Here is a 20,980-nt window from a genome sequence, read left to right on the forward strand (position 1 = left end):
GACCTGAATTTGGTGCGTTTGAACCCAAGGACACAGCTGGTAGAAGAAAGTTGTCCTCCAATTTCAAAGTGTGTGCCATGGTAAATAACACACACACACATACATGTATCTTGTCCACACTTAACCGTGCTTCTGTGAGATGTAACTTACCTTCCGTTGAACATGGTAAGTGCCTTATGTACTACTAGGTACACCATCACACAGTGCAGTGCCAACACTTGCTGCCTGAGTCTTTGCCTGAGATTTAGACGCATAACAGCCCAATTCCAGAGAAAAAAAATTTTTACAATTTTCCTCCCGTCATCCTCAGCATATATCAAATCAGTGTATCTTTGAATTCTGTTATGCTAGAAAGTGTGGTTTTAAAAATTGCTGTTTAAGTTACTAATGAATTTAGCTTGTAATTAAGACAATATCCAAAAATTTTAGAAATGGTTGTTAATATTGTAGTCCCATTTTTTACTACATCGTTATGAAAAAAAACCTCATGATTGATGGTTATAAAACTAAAGCATCAATTAATAATAAAAATATTGAAAGTGCTCCATGTCTTAGTGTACCAAACATTCAGCCAACAGTTTATAGTTTCATGTAAAAATAAGCATATTCTTATTTGTATACAAGTTTGGTTTTGTGTTACATTTAATATATGGTAAAATTTTATTTGTGTCTAAGAATTGTTTAAAAGTAATTTTGCCTGGAGTCAAGGAAAATTTCTCTAGCAAAAAGACCACAATTGCTTCTTAAGCTTTTGGCTAAGAATTTTTATATGACAAAGGGTGCCTACAAAAAGGTCACAACTAACATCAGACTTATTGATAAAAAGACTGGATTTTCCACCATAAATTTAATTTTTTTTAATTTTAAAGATATATGCATATATGCATACTTGTAATAATATATATATATATATATATCTGTGTGTGTGTGTGTATGGGAATTTTTGTCTATATGTACATCTACACATTAGAAGAAGGCATTGGATCATCTAGGTGCTATGAATTGAACTCAGAACCCTCTGGAAGAACAGTCACTGCTCTGCACCATTGAGCCATCCCTCCAGCCCTACCCCCTAAATTTAAGAACAAGATATTTGCTCTCACAACTTCTCAAACATTCGGCTTGAGATTCTAGACAAGCAAAAACAAAAATCAAACAACCAACCAAAAACCCCTAAACCAATAACCAAACCTCAACACCAACCAACCAATGAAGCAAAAGCCAAAGAGACATCCAGACAAGAAAATTATCCTCATTATATAGAAAAATCCAAGGAATACACTAAAATGCTAAGAAAACTACTAGCCAAGCTGTAGAAAATAAGATCATTATGCAAAACTGACCATAGTTCTAGTTGTAGTGACCAACACAAAATGAAAAATAAGAATTGTATTTGTTAGTATCCAAATAAGCTATTTAATAACCTTAACAAAACTATTAAAGCAAATCTTGAAAACTAAGCATTCTAAGTGATAATCAAAAAGCCAGAAAGTAAGTCTTAACAAGGACATGGAAAAATTTTAATATTCAGACACTGATGCTCCCAAACTAGTATTAATGCAAATGATACAACCATTTTTAAAAAGTGTGAAACGCCCCTTCACCAATGTACAGATGCACACACACGTACGCACTCAGCGGAAAACTACTCCATAACGAGCGAATTTGTAAAAACTCCATTTGCTTAAGAAAACATTCATAAATAAGAAAAATTCAACCTCAATTATCTTAATAATGTATCTTTTGAAATTTTACACCTCTAATTTCAGCAATCTGGGAGGATAAAGTAGAAAGATACAGGCTACCTATATGACAGCTATATGACAGAGTAGTCTGGACTGAGGAGACATTGGATCAAGGATATACATTCCTGTCCATCAAGCACTGATAAAAAGTACAAGACAAACCCACCAAGTCAGAGAAAATAGTTTTAATGCTTACATGATCCAAGACTCAATAGCTGACATATAAAAAATATATTCACAGGTCTCACAGCTCAACTGAAAAAAGCCAGCTCAATTAAAATTGGTGGGTAAAAGATTGGACCAGAAATTTTAGAAGTGGCTATTTGATGCTGGGGCTCTTCAAGCATGTTTACCTGGTTGAAATTCTAACACCCACATATGGCTGTGTAACTGTAGCATTAGGATGTGGAGATGGGTAATCCCAAGGGGGATTATTAACCTTGCTGGGAAAATAAACTTTTGGTTCAGTGAGTGATTCTGTTGTTAAGGCAATTAGAAAGAAAATGATAAATGAGGACCTTGGACATCCTGCTCTGGCCTCCCTGGCCATCATGCATGAACACAGCACTCACAGACATACAGAGAAAACTATCACATACAGAAAAAAAATTTCATGTACACACAAAGTAAGAAGTCAATCATCCAATAAATCTATCAAGAGACCCTAATCTGAAAAGTCAAAATCAGAAGCAGCCTACAATAGCAACACAAAACAGGAAAAAGTCGGACGGAACTAAGTATTCACAAAGATGGTAAGATTCTAGTACTGTTAAAAACTAGAAAAAAGTAAAAACACAATGATATACTAAACATTAGACTCATAAAAACTTTTTAAAAAGTACGTAGAATGACTTAACGGAGCCAACCACTTTAGAAAACCACATGACATCATCACTAGTTCATTCATTCTTAGTGTTAGTTCACTAAGACAAAGTGGGAAGATTATTTGCATATGATATAGACTATTTTTGTAGAGATCTACGATGTATTAGAATACTAGGAATTGAAGACCAGCACAGTTGAATAATGTTAAGTATCTTACCAAGCCTCTTAGGAAATCCTGTTGAAGGGAATCTCAGTGATGTCATAAGCTGTCCACTACCCGCTTTTTGACCAATGCATTTTACTGTTACTATTGCATATGGAAGACACTGCCTAGGTTTATCTACTGGTCTTGAAAAGAAATCATATTCATAAAAGTACACCTGAAAGACAAGAAAAAAAATCAAACTATTACAAAACTCTGGCCACTGGTTTCCAGGGGATTCTATTAACCCTTAAAATTAATCAAGAACTTTGAGCCATCTCAAAAAGGAGTTATAGGAAAAGAAGCTTGGAAAAAATAAAAACAACAAAAACTTGTCTTGATAGCTCTACCTCTTGATAGTTAGAATTGCTTTGTGGTTAAATGTCCTTATGGCCGTACTCCTGTTCCTCTATCTCAAAACCTAAGGCACCAGGGTATTTTCCCACACACGAGCACTATGACATAGCCTGTATCTTGAGGGACTGTGGTTTCATTACAAACCATTTTACACTGTGATTTTGGTGAAGGGTGCCAGTATGATTTGAGAGAAAACATGTTTATCTCATGAATATGGCACTCACCTCCTAAATATTTCCAAACTACCCCTCCCCTAATGTAGACCCCAGTACATGGCTGCCTGCTCAGGGGCAGTCCCTTCTTAGGGTACATCCCCTGCTTTGTTACAGAAACTTGTCTTTAACCATCTTAATGCTTCCTTTGAGAAGACAATTGTAGCAATCCCTCTTATCTTCTTAAAGTCTCCTTTGTGGCTGGAGAGATTGCTCAGTAGGTAAGAGTAGTTAAGTAGTTAAGACTGCGCTTGCAGAGGTCCTGAGTTCAAATCCCAGAAACCACATGGTGGCTCACAACCATCTGTAATGGGATCTGATGCCCTCTTCTGGTGTGTCTGAAGACAGCTACAGTGTACTTAAATCCAATGAATAATCCTTAAAAAAAAAAGTCTCCTTTGGTTGAGAATATATACAATTTTTTTTCTTCCTCCCATCACAGATTTTCCTTAGAAGCTACTGAAACCAGCCTAAGCATGTCTTTCAAAATAAGTAGTATTTTAAAATGTATTGCTTGTATTCTGAAACCTATTTCAACTCAGACTCAATCAATAAGAAAAACATTAATACTCTTCGCATGTGGAACCATTATGTATATACTTTCAATTGAAGATTTATTTCACTTACAAAATATATATATAATTTAATATTCTATTAAAAATAATCTATAAGTGTTAAGGGAAAAATATAAAAATTGCTTTTACTCATTCATAAAGCTTTCCTTTGTTCTTCCAAAGTATAAGAAATCAATATAATTAATCAAAATCACCTTATTTAAACATATTTTAATTGACATATCACAACTAGACGTATTTATAGAGTTCCCTGTGATATTCTTATTGCTATATGTATGTGTGTTAATATGTATAAGTCGAGGCCAAAGGTTAACCTTGGCTCTCATTCCTCAGGACAGCCATTTTTATTTGTTGGAAACAGGGTGTCTCAAAGGATTAGAATTTGCCAAGTCAGCTAAGCTGGTTGGCCAAGATACCCTAGAAACTGTCCCCCGGACGCTGCCTCTGTGGCTCAAGGATTATAGGCACGTACCACTACGCCTGCTTTTTTTTGGCATAAGTTCTTGGATGGAACTCAGGTCTTTAATACTTGTAATACTTTATGCATAATGCCCTCAGTACTATGTTTTGATATATATATATATATATATATATTTTTTTTTTTATTATATCAGAACTTAATCAAGACATCTCACATAACTTTTTCTTATGATGAAACATCTGAAATTTACTTTCAGCAATTAGAAATGTGATAGGTTGTGAAGCCACTGTAAAACCTTGTGCAAATGAAAGGATGACAGCCAACTTAGAGGTTAAGTCTATGTCATCTAAATAGTTCTGTACTACGCATGTGTCTTTCAAGTCAACAACTGAACCCAGAACTAACGTACCATTGAATTGTAGGCTTGTAGCTCAATCGTTTCTTTTAGAGAAGGCATATTTCTTGACATATGGCAATCAAAGTTAGGAGCAGGATCCAAAGAAACTTTGTTTTTATCCAGAGAAGGCTGAATTTTCTTTACTCTCCCAAACAGAACCTACAAAAGCAAAGACAACATCCAAGTAAATTAATTAACTGCTAATCCATACTGGATGAATGGGAGGGATGTTTTACCATGGTAATGACACCACTTATTTCTCAATAAACTCTCAGAATTACTTGTAATAAAAGCTTCAGAAAAGTCTACTTTTAGAAGTAAGTTTACTGCTTAAATGTACATAAAAGACAACGAACATTTAAGGTAGAAACAGAATGGTGGGAAAAGAAAGTTTTTTCTTTCAGTTTTTATGATGTAAATAAAGCTCTGGCTAGCTCAGAAAACGTGATTGCCTTCCCATCTCTACCACACAGGTGCTGGGATGACAGATGTGTGTCATCATGGCCAACATATAGTGTGTAATTAATAGTGCCACTTGACCAAAGTGAAGGAGAATGTTCAACAAAGAGGACAAGTGAAAAATTAAATTCCTCTTAAAGCATATAAACAAAAATAAACATTACACAGCAAAACATTCAAGTATTGAAGGCAGTGTGAAAGGATAATAAATGAAATACAAGAAAACAAGTTGCTAAGATCACAGTGAGAAGTCTTTTTGAAGAGCAGTGTCCAAGAACTGATGACCGGAAATTATGCAGATTTCACTAGGTAACCACACCAAACTTCACACCAAAAACCAAGTAAGTATACCATTCTAAATCATCTAAATCACGAACGAATAAAGAATGGTGTACAAAGAGTATCACAAAAGGAAACATTTTATATAAATTCTGTAATCATTCATTTTTTTAAAAAATAAAAGATTATTTTAAGAACTCAAGGAAAAATATCACAGATTACTCAAATACACATTAGCCCAGTTGTAAACTCCATTTATCTCAGGGAACTTAGAGAGGACATTCTTAAGGCATGGAACATGGCTCAGCTTTCACACACACACACACACACACACACACACACACACACACACACACACACACACACACACACACACACACACACACACACAAACCAAAAGTCAAAATAACTTACATCAGAGTTGATGCTAGGAAACCAAGTAGCTCTGCATCCTGTTTCCTGACTCCCATGTCCTTCCTTATCACTGTTACCCTCCTTTCTAAATGTTATTCTATACTCACACTAACAGCTGCCTACATACATGTGCACATACATTAAGACCCATGTATGAAGGAGAATGTTTTTTTTTTCAGTGTTTTTCAATTTTGAAATAATACCCACAAAACACTGGTATCCTAGATACCTAACTCCCTGGAATGGAAGGAACCTAAAGAAACCTGGAAAAATGGCTAACTTCTGTTATTCTCACTTCTGACCAAACTGCTGTAGTTTTAAAAATTGTTTGCTGACAAGAACAGACAAGTCACATAAAATAAAAATCAATTAAAAAAAAAGGGAAGGGGGAGTGGAGAGATGGCTTGATGGCCTAGTTCAGTTCCTAGCACACAGCATCTCACAACTGTCGGTAACTCTTATTCTAGGAGATCCAACATCATCACACAGACACACAAAGTCAGAACACCAATGTGCACAAAATAAAAACAAATAATTGTTTAAAAATAAGGCAGTAACTTTCCATTCTGTGCTCCTTGACCCTTTTCTAAATTGAAAATTATTTTCAGATACATAAAAACACCAGGGCTGAAGAGATGACTCAGCGGTTAAGAGCACTGACTGATTTCCAGAAGTCCTGAGTTCAATTCCCAGCAACCACATGGTGACTCACAACCATCTGTAATGGGATCTGATGCCCTCTTTTGGTGGGTCTGAAAACAGCTACAGTACACTCTGAATAAACTTAGCTCATGCTACAATCCTACTTTTAATTGTAAGGTACCATAGCATGACAAAACTAAGAAGAGAGCTAATAAACGCAGACAGAATCACACACTGAGAAGACAGCAATGAGCACTGGGTTTGTGTGCCTCCAGTTTTACTCTGTGCCAGTCAGGTGAAGACAAAGCAAAAAGCCCCTGGGACAACAACAAAATAGTTATGAAATATTCTATGTAAAGGTAAGGTAATGTACAACCCAGCTATGTCCACGCTGACTTGAAGTAAAGGCTCCTGTATTTAGTATGCTTTATCCCCCCCACCCCCACCTACCTTAAAAATCATAATACTTTCTACAGCTGAGCTTCTGCTCTGAGCATAACGCAGGGCAACATCAACATGTCTAAACAGATACACTCCGAGAAGAGGATTCCCAAGTATCCTCGGGGCGGATGTCCCGACACTTAGCCCATTCTGGTAAATGTCTACCACATTACTCTGAGGAAGTGCCAGGAAGCAGAAATGTTCTTCCAGTTCTCTGCTGTGTCTTCCACTCTCGCGCATCTCTGACCTACATAAAAACAAATGACACACAGTTAAATGATCTTGGCTTATCCAAGAAATTACAAACTATTGACAATAATCAGAGGTACTACCTTCCACTAGGATGGTGGTAGAAACCACCTGAAGACCATGTTCAAGGTTACATGTCCAAGATCTAAGGGTAGCCTAAGGAGTTAACGGTGAACATTTAACATATACTGAACATTTTTTAATATAGCTACTATATAATCTTAAAATTAATTATGTGAGGTCTGTTCTCAAATATCTAATAATTTTATTGTTATAAACATTAAAAAAGGTTCAGAATATACTGAGCTACCTTACACCTCAGCCAGAGGCAGTGACAGGGTACCTGGACCTCATGGTTGATGGAAACTCAGTACTCAGGTCCTCCAAAAAATCTCAAACTTACCACTACAGCTAATCAAAGCCTTAGATTAACATTTGTGGCAAAACGGGCACACTTCAATTTTATCAAATGACACTGAATGAGAATTTAAGATAGTAAAAATCATAAGAAAGAAAAAAAATCAGACTTCAGAACTATTTCGGATTCTATAAAATTCCAACCTTAGGATAATGCCACAGTGTCAAAGAGGAGGAGTGAGAAAGGAAGTTCTGTTGAAGTGCAGAGGAGAGAAGAGGAGGACAAAGGAGGGGCACGAGCCATTTGGTTCAGTATTCTGGTGACCTCAAAGACTGAGCACGGGAGGTGCTGCACGTTGAATTAGAAGAACCAGAGACTGTACAAAGACGCTGGGGTATCTGGTTCATTTTTCTTGTGTATTTTTATTATATTCTTTCTCCAAAGTTCTATCTCCCCAACTTCATGTTCTCTTTCTCTATCTCTTAAAAAACAAAAAACAAAACCCCAACAACAACAAAAAATCACTAAGACAAAAATTACTAAAATAATTCACAAAAGAAGAGTTTTGGGTTTGTCAGTGAGTCCTGAGCACTGCCCCCCTCCCCAGCAGGTATCATTTTCTAACAGCTTCTTTGTTAGGGTTAGTACTTTGTGTCCACTTCTTTGTGCTGGACTGAATCAGTTTTGACTGGTTTGAACTTGTCTATGTTTTGTGTATGTTGTTAGTCTCTGTGTATCATCAGTCCGGTTGTGTCTGCAGGACTCCTTCCTCGGGGTCACCACTTCTGTATTTTTACTGTCTTGGATCTTTCAAGGTCAGTGAGGAATGCTTCATTTGGTATTTTTTGCTCTCAATATATTTTAATATATCTTAACATATTTTAGCTCTCAATCGTCTGTGGCATGTTGGCCCCATCTGAGGTTTCTAAAACTCACAAAGGATGTTTTGCCATGGGTTTGGCCAGTCTGCAGTCATCCTGACTTTATCAGTCTCAACGTCTCCTTCAGAGATGGAAGATACAATGAGCCAGAACACATTTTTGTGTCTACGGTAATGTATACTAAGCAGGTAAGCACATTTAGAACATACACCACGTGCTATTACCAGATTTTGTGCTAAAGGTTGAATCTACTTTGAATATTTAAAAAGGAGAGAGACATAGAGATAGACAGAGACTGTGAAGATGGTTCAGTGGGGAAAGTGCTTCCTGGGGAAGATCAGATTCTTAGCACTCACATAAATGCCAGACATGGTGTCCCAAGCCTGTACCTCATGCTGGAGGGGTGGAGGTACATCTTGTGGACTTTCTGGCTTGCTTTCCTAGTGGAAACAGCAAGGTTCACTGAGAGACTGTCTCAAAAAATGAGGAGGTGAGCGATAAGCCGAGATACATCAAATTGAAAATTGACCTCTGGTCTCTACATAAGCATACAGACATACATAACACACCGGAACGTACAAATACACGCACTCACACACTTAAAAAATATTTAGAGTTAATAACTTTCTGAAAAATTTTCTCATGTTTTTAATCCTGATAAACTTGTCAGAACCTGTCCTCAAATATAATGCCAAGAGTAAAAAGCTTAAAAACCAGCCCGGCACTCAGTATTCCAGATTGCTTGTCAATGTGGCCCTTTTCACTACTACGTTATTAAGTGCTAAGCAAAAGTTAGAAAACTCGCTGACAAAAGAGCTAGTCTGCATAGAGTAATGGCCAGGAGCAACAGAATCTCAAGAAATGGTGGAGTGTCAAGTAACATTGTACTATCTTGTCAGTGCCCCGAAACCAACTACAGAGTATAGCTTAAATGTATTTTAAGCCTATGTCACTTACCTGTATCATCCCAATAGAATGTAAGACAGCTTGCAAATAGTAGCTAGATAGCAAATAGTCTGTGCATGTATGGTAAATACATACATACACAAGTCTATATGGTAAATATAGCAGAAATTTAACGGCAATTAAAGAATACATGAGCTGTTTAGGTATTGGTGTGCATAAAGGAGAAAGGCAATCGTTTTAGAAGCTGTATGCTTGTTAGAAAAAACGAAATGAGGTTCTCTGTAACACTTGCCAGGGAAACCAGTACTTCTCAATTCTTCAGATCCAGCCAGATCAAAGTGTAATACAGTATCTCTGCTTTAAACCTTGGGAAATGTGCCAAGAAATATCAGGTGTCTGAACCTACAATTAGTTTCAAATTCTCTAATCTCACCCACTGTTGCTGTGTGTATGTGCATGTATGTATACATCTTTGCATGTGTGTAGGTACGCATGCACATATATACAGAGGCCCAAAGCTGATAATCAGGTAATCCTCTGTTACCTGCCCACCTTGTTCATTTGGCAGGATCTCTCAATCAAACCCAGAACTCAATGATGTTGCTAGCCAGCTTACTTTGGGGATACCCATCTCCACATTCCCAGGCTGGAATTCTAGGCAGGCTACCACATCCACCTGACAGTTCCGGGGAACTTAACTACACAGCTGTACTGCAATCGCTTTAACCAACAAGGAAACTTCATGCCCCAAGAGGATAACTTACTAATAAATAATCTTAAGAACTTAATCAGTCTGGCTACTATGTTTGTAGTCTGAGGTGTGACAGCAAAACCATTTCTTCCTTGTTTATAGTTCCTGGATATACAATGTGTATCATGGATCCTAGAAACAAGTCTTTTTTTTTCTCTTAGTTTATCTCTTGGAAGCACATTATGGCTTTTCTTTGGAGTATCTGAATGAGCAGCAGCACCACTGCTCCCCTCTGGGGAAGAGCAGAATGACACTGCGCTTGCGCTGACATCTGAGACAAACTGACTATGGGTAGTTAATGTATAACGTGGATACATGGGCAAAAGAATTATCCAATCCAAGGCAGGATGGAACAGCATAGTATGAGATTTCACAGTGATGTAGCAATATGCAAGTTAAACTATTAATAATTTAATTTTGGAATTGTGTGTTAGGTAGGTTTGAATCATGGTAGCTGAGGAAACAAAACCATAAATTCAGCAGTACATGGAATACAGTCTGAGAGCCAGGACTCAACAGGGTAAGAAAACAAATCTTAACTCCTGTGATAGCACGGGCTCATCCCATAATAGCTATGGAGCCATTTAGTCCAATGCAGGTTTTATTAGGGTAAAATCAAATTATCTGGCCTGTTTATTCCCAAGATTCTACAGGATGATCCCCCTTGCTTTTTGGTAGACTTGGTAGTATTAGTAGGAATGACATCCTGTTTTCTTGCTAGTTATTGATCCAAAGCCTTTTCTAGCTTCTACCTATGCATTCCTTGGCTTATAATCCACTTTCGTCATCTTCAGTGTCAGCAAAGGCAGGCTAAGTCCTATTCACAACCAGTCTTTCCCTAACTCATTTATCACCATCTCCTCTATGTTATCTTACTTTATTTTTAAAGGACTCATGTAATTAAGCCACATCCATTTAGATAAAGGGATAGTGCCACATCTTAAGGTCTATACACTCAGTTACACAGCATTTTTTTTTTTTTTTTTTTTTTTTTTTTGCCATGCAGGGTAACTCATAGGAACTGGGGATGGGGATGTCTTGGGACATATATGTATGAGCTTCTTTAGAATTTTTTTAGCTTTCTTTTAAAGATTTATTTATTATATTTAAGTACACTGTAGCTGTCTTCAGACATACCAGAAGAGGGCATCAGGTCTCATTACAGATGGTTATGAACCACCATGTGGTTGCTAGGAATTGAACTCGGGACCTCTGGAAGAGCAGTCAGTGCTTTTAACCACTGAGCCATCTCTCCAGCCACAATTTTTATCTTATATGTAGGAGTCTTTTGTCTGAATGCATATCACCTGTATAACATAAAAGCCGCAAAAGGGTCCTCTAAGAGCTGCAGGATTGAGCCATCTGTCCAGCTCCATACGTGGCTTACTCTGTCAAATTCTGAATTAAACTTTTCAACAGTATTAGAAGTTCCCTTTCCCCATGTCACCTTTCCCATGTCAGATACCTCTTATGGCGATCAGAGGATACCAGCAACAATAAAACCTGTATGCCAGATGTGTCATCTACCAGGGGACAGCATCCCTCACCCATCCAGCCAGGATTTTCAACCCAGCTTCATATATGGTATACCTTCACTGATCTGTCTTAATTATACTTGCACATCAGTGAAACAGTAAAGCAAGGGAGGGAGGCAGTTATGTACGAGGAGGTTGAGTTATGCAGGATGGGCCAGAATTATACATAACTAGTCTGTTCAGCCAGCTGCCCTTTCTCATAAGCAACTCTCAACACCAAGTCTTTCCAATCATTCAGTAGCACTAAAGAGAACCACGCAAACTTCCATTGATTTCCTATAGTTCACCCCATACCCATAAAGTATGGGAGTCTGCATATACGTTCAAGAAGCACAATACTAAGAATTCAACTGCCTACAACCAAATACAACTGTAGTAAAAAAAAAAATCAGAGGGCTACAATTACATTTTTAAAAGTTAAGAATTGAATAGGAAAGGCCAGCATCAGATGGGCCTCAGTATATCCTAACTAGGTCAGATATCTTGCCCTCAGAATTCCTAAGGCTCGTGACCATAGCAGTAGAACTTCAGACAATGGCTGAGACTAAGAATTTCTGTTTCTTGGTAACAAGTCTCCCAGACTTTTTTATCACATAAATTTGTATAATGACCTTTACCTGGATTTTAATTTGGAGCTGCATTATTCTAATCTGCTTGCATTAAAAATATTTCTCCATCTGTGAGGTGTGTGCGTGAGCACGCACACACACATACACTTTCTCACTCACTCTACAGATGCACTATCATGCTCTGATTTTAATATAGCTAGCTTAGGGGGAGCTTGGGTCTTTATTATTTGTATAGAAAGTACACTACCAAATGAGCCATTTCTCTAACTCCATGTAACACGCCCCCCACAGGTTTTTCTGTGTAACAGCCCTGGCTGCCTCTGCTGTGTGCCACTATGCCTAGTGAAGTTCTTTACAATATAAATCTGAGTTTATTTATCAGGAAGAAAATAAGGAATATCATCAGTGACAGACCTGTGCTTTGTACCAAACCTATGCCTTGGTTAAATATTGGTTTTTTTTTTATAAGTTCTTTTATTCATACAATCTTTGGAGAGGATTCTCTACATTAAACTTATAATCCAAACACCATGAAGATGTTCTTATAATCAGAAAACATCATCTACTGAATCTTAATTTTCTTTTATTTTTAGAAGTGATCTTTCTTTGATTTGAGCAGGAAACCGTCATGAATTTAAATACACTGAAGTTTTTGTGTATTAACTACAGCTTCATGAACTACACGGACCGTGTCCCAAAAGCCAGGTAATCACCGACCTCCCCATCTGAGAGCACAGGGGAAAGTGTCTGTTACTTTTCCCCCCTCAACCACAGCCTATTCTGAAATAACTTGGAAGGATCTCCTCTAGAGAAGTAAAGACAATCTACTGTCTTAAGGTCACTTGTGTGACCAGGCTGAGCTTGTGAAATCCTGTCTTGAAATACCAAGAGTTGGGTCAAGACAAAACTGTTGCTTTATAATTTTATTTATTTATTTATTGGCGACTTCACTTTCATAAGCATGAGGAAACACAAAACTGTTGCTTTATAAATGAGCTCACAGTGGGAGAGCTGACCCTGCCTCCTGGCACTGGATGGCCTAGCAGGAGCAGTGTTAGAGAGCTCACCCTAGTGGTGAGGATCCAGGAGAGCCAGCAGCCTGACCAGCTTAGCTACCAACCAAGCTCAGATCCAGGGCTTTGAGTAGGCCCTCCCCAAAATCTACATAGTTTGTGAGCTGTTGGGGTGCACAAAAGGGCCATTCCTACTGACCTGAAGCTGCAGGATATCCACGACACACAATAACAACATGAAAACCAAGAAACTGGTTTTGGTAAAGAGCCAATACTGATAGTGTCTCATATATGCCCAGACCTCGAGCCAGACCAATGACTCACTGCAATGCACAGTGAAGATGTGTGGATGTAGGGGTTTATTGTGGGACACACTGTGACACTACAGCTTCCACAAGATGTTTTCTATCCGTACATATTTTGTATGTTTTAAATTTTCTTTTGTAGAAGAGGCAGCAAGGGTGAAGGGCTGATAGAAGGGGACGGGGAGCTGAGTGGACTGGGGTGGCATGATGTGAAACAAAGACTCAGTACTGGACCACCTGACCACCAATCCAACTGACCATCTTAGTGCATAAAACAAGTATCACTTAAACTTATGTAAGAGATTATGAAAGGGAAATAAATGTGCATTTTTAGGTCAATCTTAGTGTCTCTGTGTGTGGCATACATATATATTTATGTGCACACGGTGTTCACATCTGTAGATGTCTGAGGCTGACATCAGACAGCTTTCTCGATTGCTCTCCATCTTACTTTTAGAGCAGTGATCTCCAACCTTCCTAACGCTGCAACCATTTAGTACACAGCTCCCCAAGTTGTGGTGACCCCAACCATAGTTATTTTTGTTGCTACCCCATAACTGTAATTTTGCTACTGTTATGAACCATAAATATCTGTATTTTCAAATGGTCTTAGGTGTGTGTGACCCCTGTGAAAGGGGTCATGACCATAGGTTGGGAACCAATGTTTTAGAGGTCGTTCCAGTTAATGAACCTTGAGTTCATCCATTTGGCTAGGCTGGTTGTTAATGTGCCCGAGGGATCCATCTGTATCCTCTACCACTACCTCGGTGTCAGGAACGCGCTCTCCCCTGCTGGAAGTCAAATTCAGATCTGCATGCTTGCACTGCAGGCACTTTACCCATCTCCCTAGCCCTTCCTTAGTAATTCTTAAGTAATCCACACTTACTTTCTTAGCGATTTCATGTGACAGAAGTTAATTAGCCTGACTCCATGATTAAAAACAATCTGCACATGCTTCCGTCACACCAACTTACCTTTTAGCAGCAAACTGTTTCTCCAGGTATTCATTGCGAACCAGTTTTGTGTCTCCAAACTGCCACGTGAACTGCAGGTCACAGCTTAAGTCAAGCCTGCACTGCCTCAGAGCACCATGTATGGAGCCATACTCTCTAGTGTTGGTGTAACAAGACGACAAGTAAACTGAAAGCAAAAAAAAAAAGGGAACAGTTGTGTGTGTGTGAAATGGCATGCACAGCTGTACACTGACAACAAACAGCAGAGCTGAGCTCGGAAATCCCATTAACAAATGAAGGCGACAGCTGGCAGCTGTGGTTGTATGGCAGTGACGTGGACCTCCCAGACTTAATGTAAGGGAAAGCATTATCCTGGCTCCTCTCCTTGTAGCTGTCAGTAACGGTTAACACACACAGGCATAAGACAGCCCTAGAGCTTAGGTTATTACTTTTACCTGAAACCAGTGACTCTACAATGTGACTAATGAGTGATTACACAATCCTGGCAGCTTGTTAACTCTTCTTAGTTTTTCCCATGTAAAGTGTTAAGTTGGGAGTACGGTTCAACCGCTAAACTGTTTCAAAATGGCAACAGCGATTTGTGTCCCCATCAGCAGTGAATGTGGTTCTGTTGCTCGGCGCCCTCCCCAGCATTTGTCCTGTGTTCACTAGTCTCAATTTTGTCTAATAGGTGTGTAGTGGTATCTAAGTGTTTTTAACTTTTATATCCACAATGATGAATGTTGTAAATCACCTTTTTATACCGTTTTCTATCGATCATCTTTGGGGAAGTTTCTCTTAAGGTGCCTGAGACAGCTTTTTTGTCTATTTTCTCACTGTTCCATTCAAGGGGTCTTTGCACTCTTGAGCTAACAGTCCTTCCTGTTTTACAATTAAGTTCCCAAAGTCTGTTGCTTTGTTTCCAGTTTTTATTTTGTATAAAATCTGAACTTCATGGTCATCACTAACTAGATTCTTCCTCACTAGGATGGACTTGTTCACATGCATCCTCCTCACCCCATTTCTGAACCACTCCTGTGGTCTACAACAAAAATGAGTTGTACTTAAATTTCTACAGACTGCAAGGGTCTGACTTCCAAAACCTGAAATCGACAGTGGATTCTGTAGTGCTGTATCTCACTTTATCTAAAAGGTCGTTATTATTCAGATAACAGTATTTTCATTTTTTAAAAAGCCTTTATTCCATAAACTTTCTGAGCTTTGTAAAGTTTGGCTATCAGTGGTGCAGTTTAATAATCCTAATAGAAATGGTGGCCAATTTTATGTGCTCATCAGCTGTTGCCTGATGACTTGATTAGAATCCTTGGCAAATGTCTGGTGGCAACTGCAAGTAATTATGAATGATAAGGGGGCAGATTGCTCTTTTCAGATCAACTTTGTATAAAAAGAAATGAACAAAAACATCTCTAAGAATGAATCTAGGAAAGCAATTATCCACAACTGAATGCTATGGAGTGTAACTGGGCTTTTAATGAGTGTCCTTCTGGTTGCCTTATGAGCTCCTCAGGCTGCTGCTGAATGTATTCCGAAGCCTGTTCCGTCTCATTGATTAAAAAAAAACAATAAAACAGACACCATCCCACTCTAATCTGTTCCACATGCTGATATAAGTTCATCATCATGCTCCATGCAAAAGCCCCTCAGAACTTCCCATAGTAAGTAATCAGGTAGCTTTCCGTTTCAGAACCAGACTGGAAGTCACATCCACTGTGAGGCTGGCACTAGGAACCTGCACTGCTGAGCTTTGCTCCACTGGCCATGTATTTCACAGCACACACTTTCAGTATTAGTACAGCCAGCTAAGTCAAGACTTTCCTAGGTCATGTCTTTGGCACTGTAACTGAGTTACTGTTAAATCTAAGGCCATCTAGACTTTCTCTTATGTTAGCTATCTGAGGTTGTTTTTGAGACAGGGTCACACTGTCAGCCTGGCTGTTCTGTAAAAACAGGTTGGCCTCAAATCACCCAGCAGCTGCAAGTTTTGTTGTCACTGAAATTGCTTATGTGCATTAAGTGTTGATTCTTTTCATTATGTTTACAGTGTATATATATATATATATATACACATATATATATATATATATACATACACACACACACACACACAAATGTACACAAATACAGCCTGAAGAGTTTTGTTTTGTGCACATGGTTTCAGGTGTCAACTGACAAGCAGGAGGGAGGTCCATCCCTGTCGCCTTCTCCAGATATCATTAGCAGCTTATAGTTCTTTGTCTAAGAGTGGGACCCCTCAATTTTCCTTTTTCCATGTTAACATGGCTAATATTAAAGGCATCCACCTGGCTTGATTCTATCTTCTTAAAAGATTACTGAGAATTCGTATAATTTATTCCCTAATTGTATATGAATATTCACCAGTGAACCTATTTTAGGCCTGTGCTGTCAGTGTAGATGAATAACTGTGAACTTGCTTTCCTTAATAGAGACAGATTCAGGTGGCCTATTTTCTCCTTTGACTTCCTGTGTGTATGATGTTCCTGTCTGAGTACAGGCCTGTATGTGGGGGTCAGTAGACAAGTGAGTAGTTGCTTCTCTCTTTTCCACTGTGGAGTCCAAGAACCGAACAAAAGTTGTCAAGCTTGTGCGGCAAGTTCTGAGTGAGACCCAGTGGGGAAAAGGCCATCACACTGGCCTTCCCCATTTCTTTGTGTGAGTCTTGCTTACTGTATATGGAATAAACAATATATTTCATTTAGGATATAAACCTGTGGATAGAGTTACTAATATATTAAGTAATATAATGTCCACTAGATCTATACTGATGCTTCTTCCAATTTTTAATATCGACAACCTGCATTCTCTCCTCCCTCCCCTCATTTTAGTTACCCTGGCTAGAGGCTTATTAGCATTAGCTTTTCAAAGACCCTGATTTTGCTTGTTTTTAAATGCCTAACAATTCTTTTTTTTCAAGTTAATACTTCTGGCTGCTGATCTGTACCCATCCTCTGGTTTCCTAAGGCGCAACCTAAGCTGTTGATTTTGCATGTTTCTCTTCTAATATATGCAATGAACGCTGTGCATTTTCCTAAGCTCTGCTTTTCTTGTGTCCTCCAAATCTTGTGTTTTCATTTTCACTTTGTTCAAGGTGCCTAAAATACCCTCGTTATGTAGCAGGTATTTATTTACTCTTCAAATATTTGGGAATTTTTCCAGGCAACTTTTGGCTATTTCAACTTTTAAATTTCATTCTGATCTAAGAGTGGGCTTTGTATGTGGTGTGTTTGAAGGCACAGATGTGGTATTTTTCTAGTGTCTCATGTGACCTTAAGTAGAGTGTGTACGATGCTATTGTTGGAACAGCATCTAGCTAAGTATTAAATCCAGATGACTAATGGTGGTGCTGACTTCCATTACAAGCTTGTTGATTCCCATATGCTAAATATGTCCAGTTCTCATGAAGGAGTGCTGAAATGTGAAATATAATAGTGGATTTATCTATTTCTCCTTGCAGTTTTATGAGATTTTGCTTGTTTTCCCCCCCTATTACTATGTAGAGAGGAAGATTTTGTACTTGGAGAGCGTCATGACTATTAGGAGCCCAAGAGTATCAACATGTCTGCCCCTCATTTGGCTCTTCATTACCTACTTCATTTCTTTGAAGTAGTTTTCTAATTTTTGTTTGCTTCAAGATTATAGTTGCCTACTGAAGCATATTTATGATGGCTTCTTTATAAAAAAGTTATTTTCTGTCTTCTCAGTTTCTTTGGTTTATCTTTTTTTTTGATGGATAAAATAACATGGGGTTTGGTGGACAGGGAGGTGAAAGGGATCTGAGAGGACTTGGGGAAGGGAAAAATATGCTCAAAATATATTATGTGAAAAAATTAAAAATAATCAAAATAATCCCAACATGTGTGTCAGTGTGGTACCACAGTGCTGATTGTTTACAGAGCAGTTTTACTCAGGCACCTTGAGGTTTTCCTAAATGGTGGTAAAATAAAAAGATTATATTATGTCTTGGGCATTATGAGACTCCAGATCATATCTAGCCTTGATTTTATTTAGCATGTCTACTAAAACCATGCTGCTTGGGGAAACTGCTGGTAATCAAAGTGAACAGTTAGCCCCACAAGGCAGACCTGAAGTCCTTGTTTTCTTTAGGGCTTACTCTAGTACTCTGGGGGGGAGGGGGATTCCCATCGCTACCGTAAGCAGGAAAAGCACATGCAGCACACTCCACTGCTTTGTGTAGGGGTGAATGGCTGGATGGATAGAAGACTAAGCTCTGTACTCAGCTTTCAGCACCGCTTCCCTAGTCGGAGGGGGCAACTCACTGCCACAGGAGTAAGGGTTTGGAATCTACTGATGCCAGAGGGCAAAGGATGGTGGACTTACTTGGATTACCTGTTGTAATCTAGGCTCCCTACTTGGCTTCTTTTGACACTACATTTGGTGACAAGAGCACCTCCTCTACTGACAAAGGTGTAGTATGGTCACACCATCACCCAAATTCCTGGAGTTTCATCTAATACCTCATAGCTCCCATTTCTTAAGCTGCACTACTTTTAGTCTCATGGCAAAGAAAATAAAATTATTTTGTTTCTTACAGGAGAAGCCTGTGCCAACTGGATTTCTGGGTAGTAGGCACCAGTTTAGTTGGAGCAAACAGAGTCCAGAAGACATACTGTGAACTATCCTCTAGCGTCATGTTCCTCAGTAGGTCTTTTTTTCTTTCTACATTTAGAACTTGTCATACATCTGTTTTACATGTAAAATCCAGGGGTTTTAGTTTAATTACTGGGGAAGACTAGGAACTGTGTCTACTCCATTTTTTGAGGTACATGTGAATTAGAGGATTTAACTTAGCCCTGTTTAATTTTGGGTCAGAATAAAGATAAATGAACCAGAGAATGAGTTTTTATATAAAAATTCTCTTCTGTGGAAACATCACCTTTCTCAGTCATCTTCTTGATCTTTGGAATGGTGAATTTCTTCCCAGAGCTGGCGTCTGTATCTGTAGTCCATGAGTCACTGTCTGGGCTCTTGTCCTTCTCATTCTCGTCCATGTCCATGTTGCTGGTCTACAATCAACCCAAATCATTAAGTTATGGTCATTAAATATGCTTCTTACCAATGTCCCCGAAAGTCCTCAAAGGAAACAGTTACAATACAATCTGTCACAACATCAACAGTTTCAGTGTTGATTTGCCAGTTTACCCCACATAGAAAAATGGATAAATTCAAAATATATTCTGTATATAACCTTTAAAGGTTTACAACAGACTACTCTCTCATAATTTGCTAGATTACAAATGAGCAACCAAACCCTCTCTATTCCTGAAAAGCTTAAAACTGTTCCCCAATGATTTTTATACACATGGCAAAACTCTTGCTAACTATTCTGTTCTGTAAAAGTACATCTTTCTATACACCATCTTACCACACTTATATTTTCTTTAAATTACAATTCCTGGCTTTAGAAGAAAAGTAGGAGAGTCATACAGTTTACTGATGACCATCCCCACTCTTAGGTGATAGTAACAGGTAACTGTCCAACTGCTTGTTGGTCCACAGGACAGATGACAACGTTTCATTCAGACTAGTAACAATGAAGACACTTGTCCTTTCATATCTCCTCCTCCAGTCAGACTTCTCAAACAGATTGGTCTTTTTAAGCTTTCTTTTAAAAACCGTTTATTTTATTTTATGTGCATGTGTATTTTATATGTATGTATGTTATATATGGGTATTACTTGTATGCAGAGCCCATTGAGGTCAGAAGAAGGTATTGGATGGCCTAGAACTTTGGACCTCTAGAAGAGTAGCAAGTGCTTTTAACTGCTGAGCCATCTCTCCAGCCACTCAAACACTGATTCTTTCTTTCTCAAATTAGTTATTAAAGGAAGTGATGGAGCTTCCATACAAAGAAATTTTTGTAAAATACCATTTCATATGATTAGCTGCTTGAGGCTAACTGCTAGCTCAAACACTAAACCACAATGCCAATTATGAGTTGATAAAATTCTGCAGATGAGTCATAAAGGCTAAGTGTGTATAATGGTTTACAAGGACCTCCCAGCCTCTTTCCTTTCTGTGCCCTCTGTAGGAGACCTTGTGATGTTCCAACCAGAGGTCAGAGTAGGAATGAGCAAGACCCTTCATCTGTTCACAGTGGCAAACACTAGTGATCTAGTTTCTTGTACCTTAGAGGCAAGCAGATCTCTGTGAGTTCAAGGCCAGTCTTGTCTTCACAATGAGTTCCTGAACAGTGAGGACTACACACTTAGTGAACTGTCTCAAACAAAAAAGAACTATCATCTTTACAATATCCAACAGCAGGAAAAGCCATGTCCACTAGTTAGCTTAGTAAGAAGGAAAATAATTTTGAGAAACTCATAAAAACCCCTCAGTTAGTCATGGTCCATTATCAACAGCAAACTCGTTATGGCGCAGCTAATATAACAAGTGGTGGTCAATGCTGCTGTCCTAGTTAAAATTCTGCACTCAGA

The 20,980-nt window shown here is 38.5% G+C and overlaps 1 protein-coding gene across 1 annotated transcript in view; it reads right to left on the reverse strand.

The window, feature by feature from the left end:
* Window positions 1-19,543, reverse strand: part of TEX15 (testis expressed 15, meiosis and synapsis associated) — a gene marked incomplete at both ends in the record, with an annotated part of 32,330 nt that extends 12,787 nt beyond the window's left edge. Inside the window, 5 exons of the mRNA XM_080928947.1 lie at window positions 2,788-2,950; window positions 4,747-4,893; window positions 6,979-7,216; window positions 14,511-14,676; window positions 19,423-19,543. Coding sequence (XP_080785073.1) covers window positions 2,788-2,950; window positions 4,747-4,893; window positions 6,979-7,216; window positions 14,511-14,676; window positions 19,423-19,543 — 835 coding nt within the window. The remainder of the gene's footprint in view (window positions 1-2,787; window positions 2,951-4,746; window positions 4,894-6,978; window positions 7,217-14,510; window positions 14,677-19,422) is intronic.
* Window positions 19,544-20,980: the final 1,437 nt, after the last annotated feature.

The sequence above is a fragment of the Micromys minutus genome (assembly GCF_963924665.1).
Source record: "Micromys minutus genome assembly, chromosome: 14".
NCBI lineage: Eukaryota > Metazoa > Chordata > Mammalia > Rodentia > Muridae > Micromys > Micromys minutus.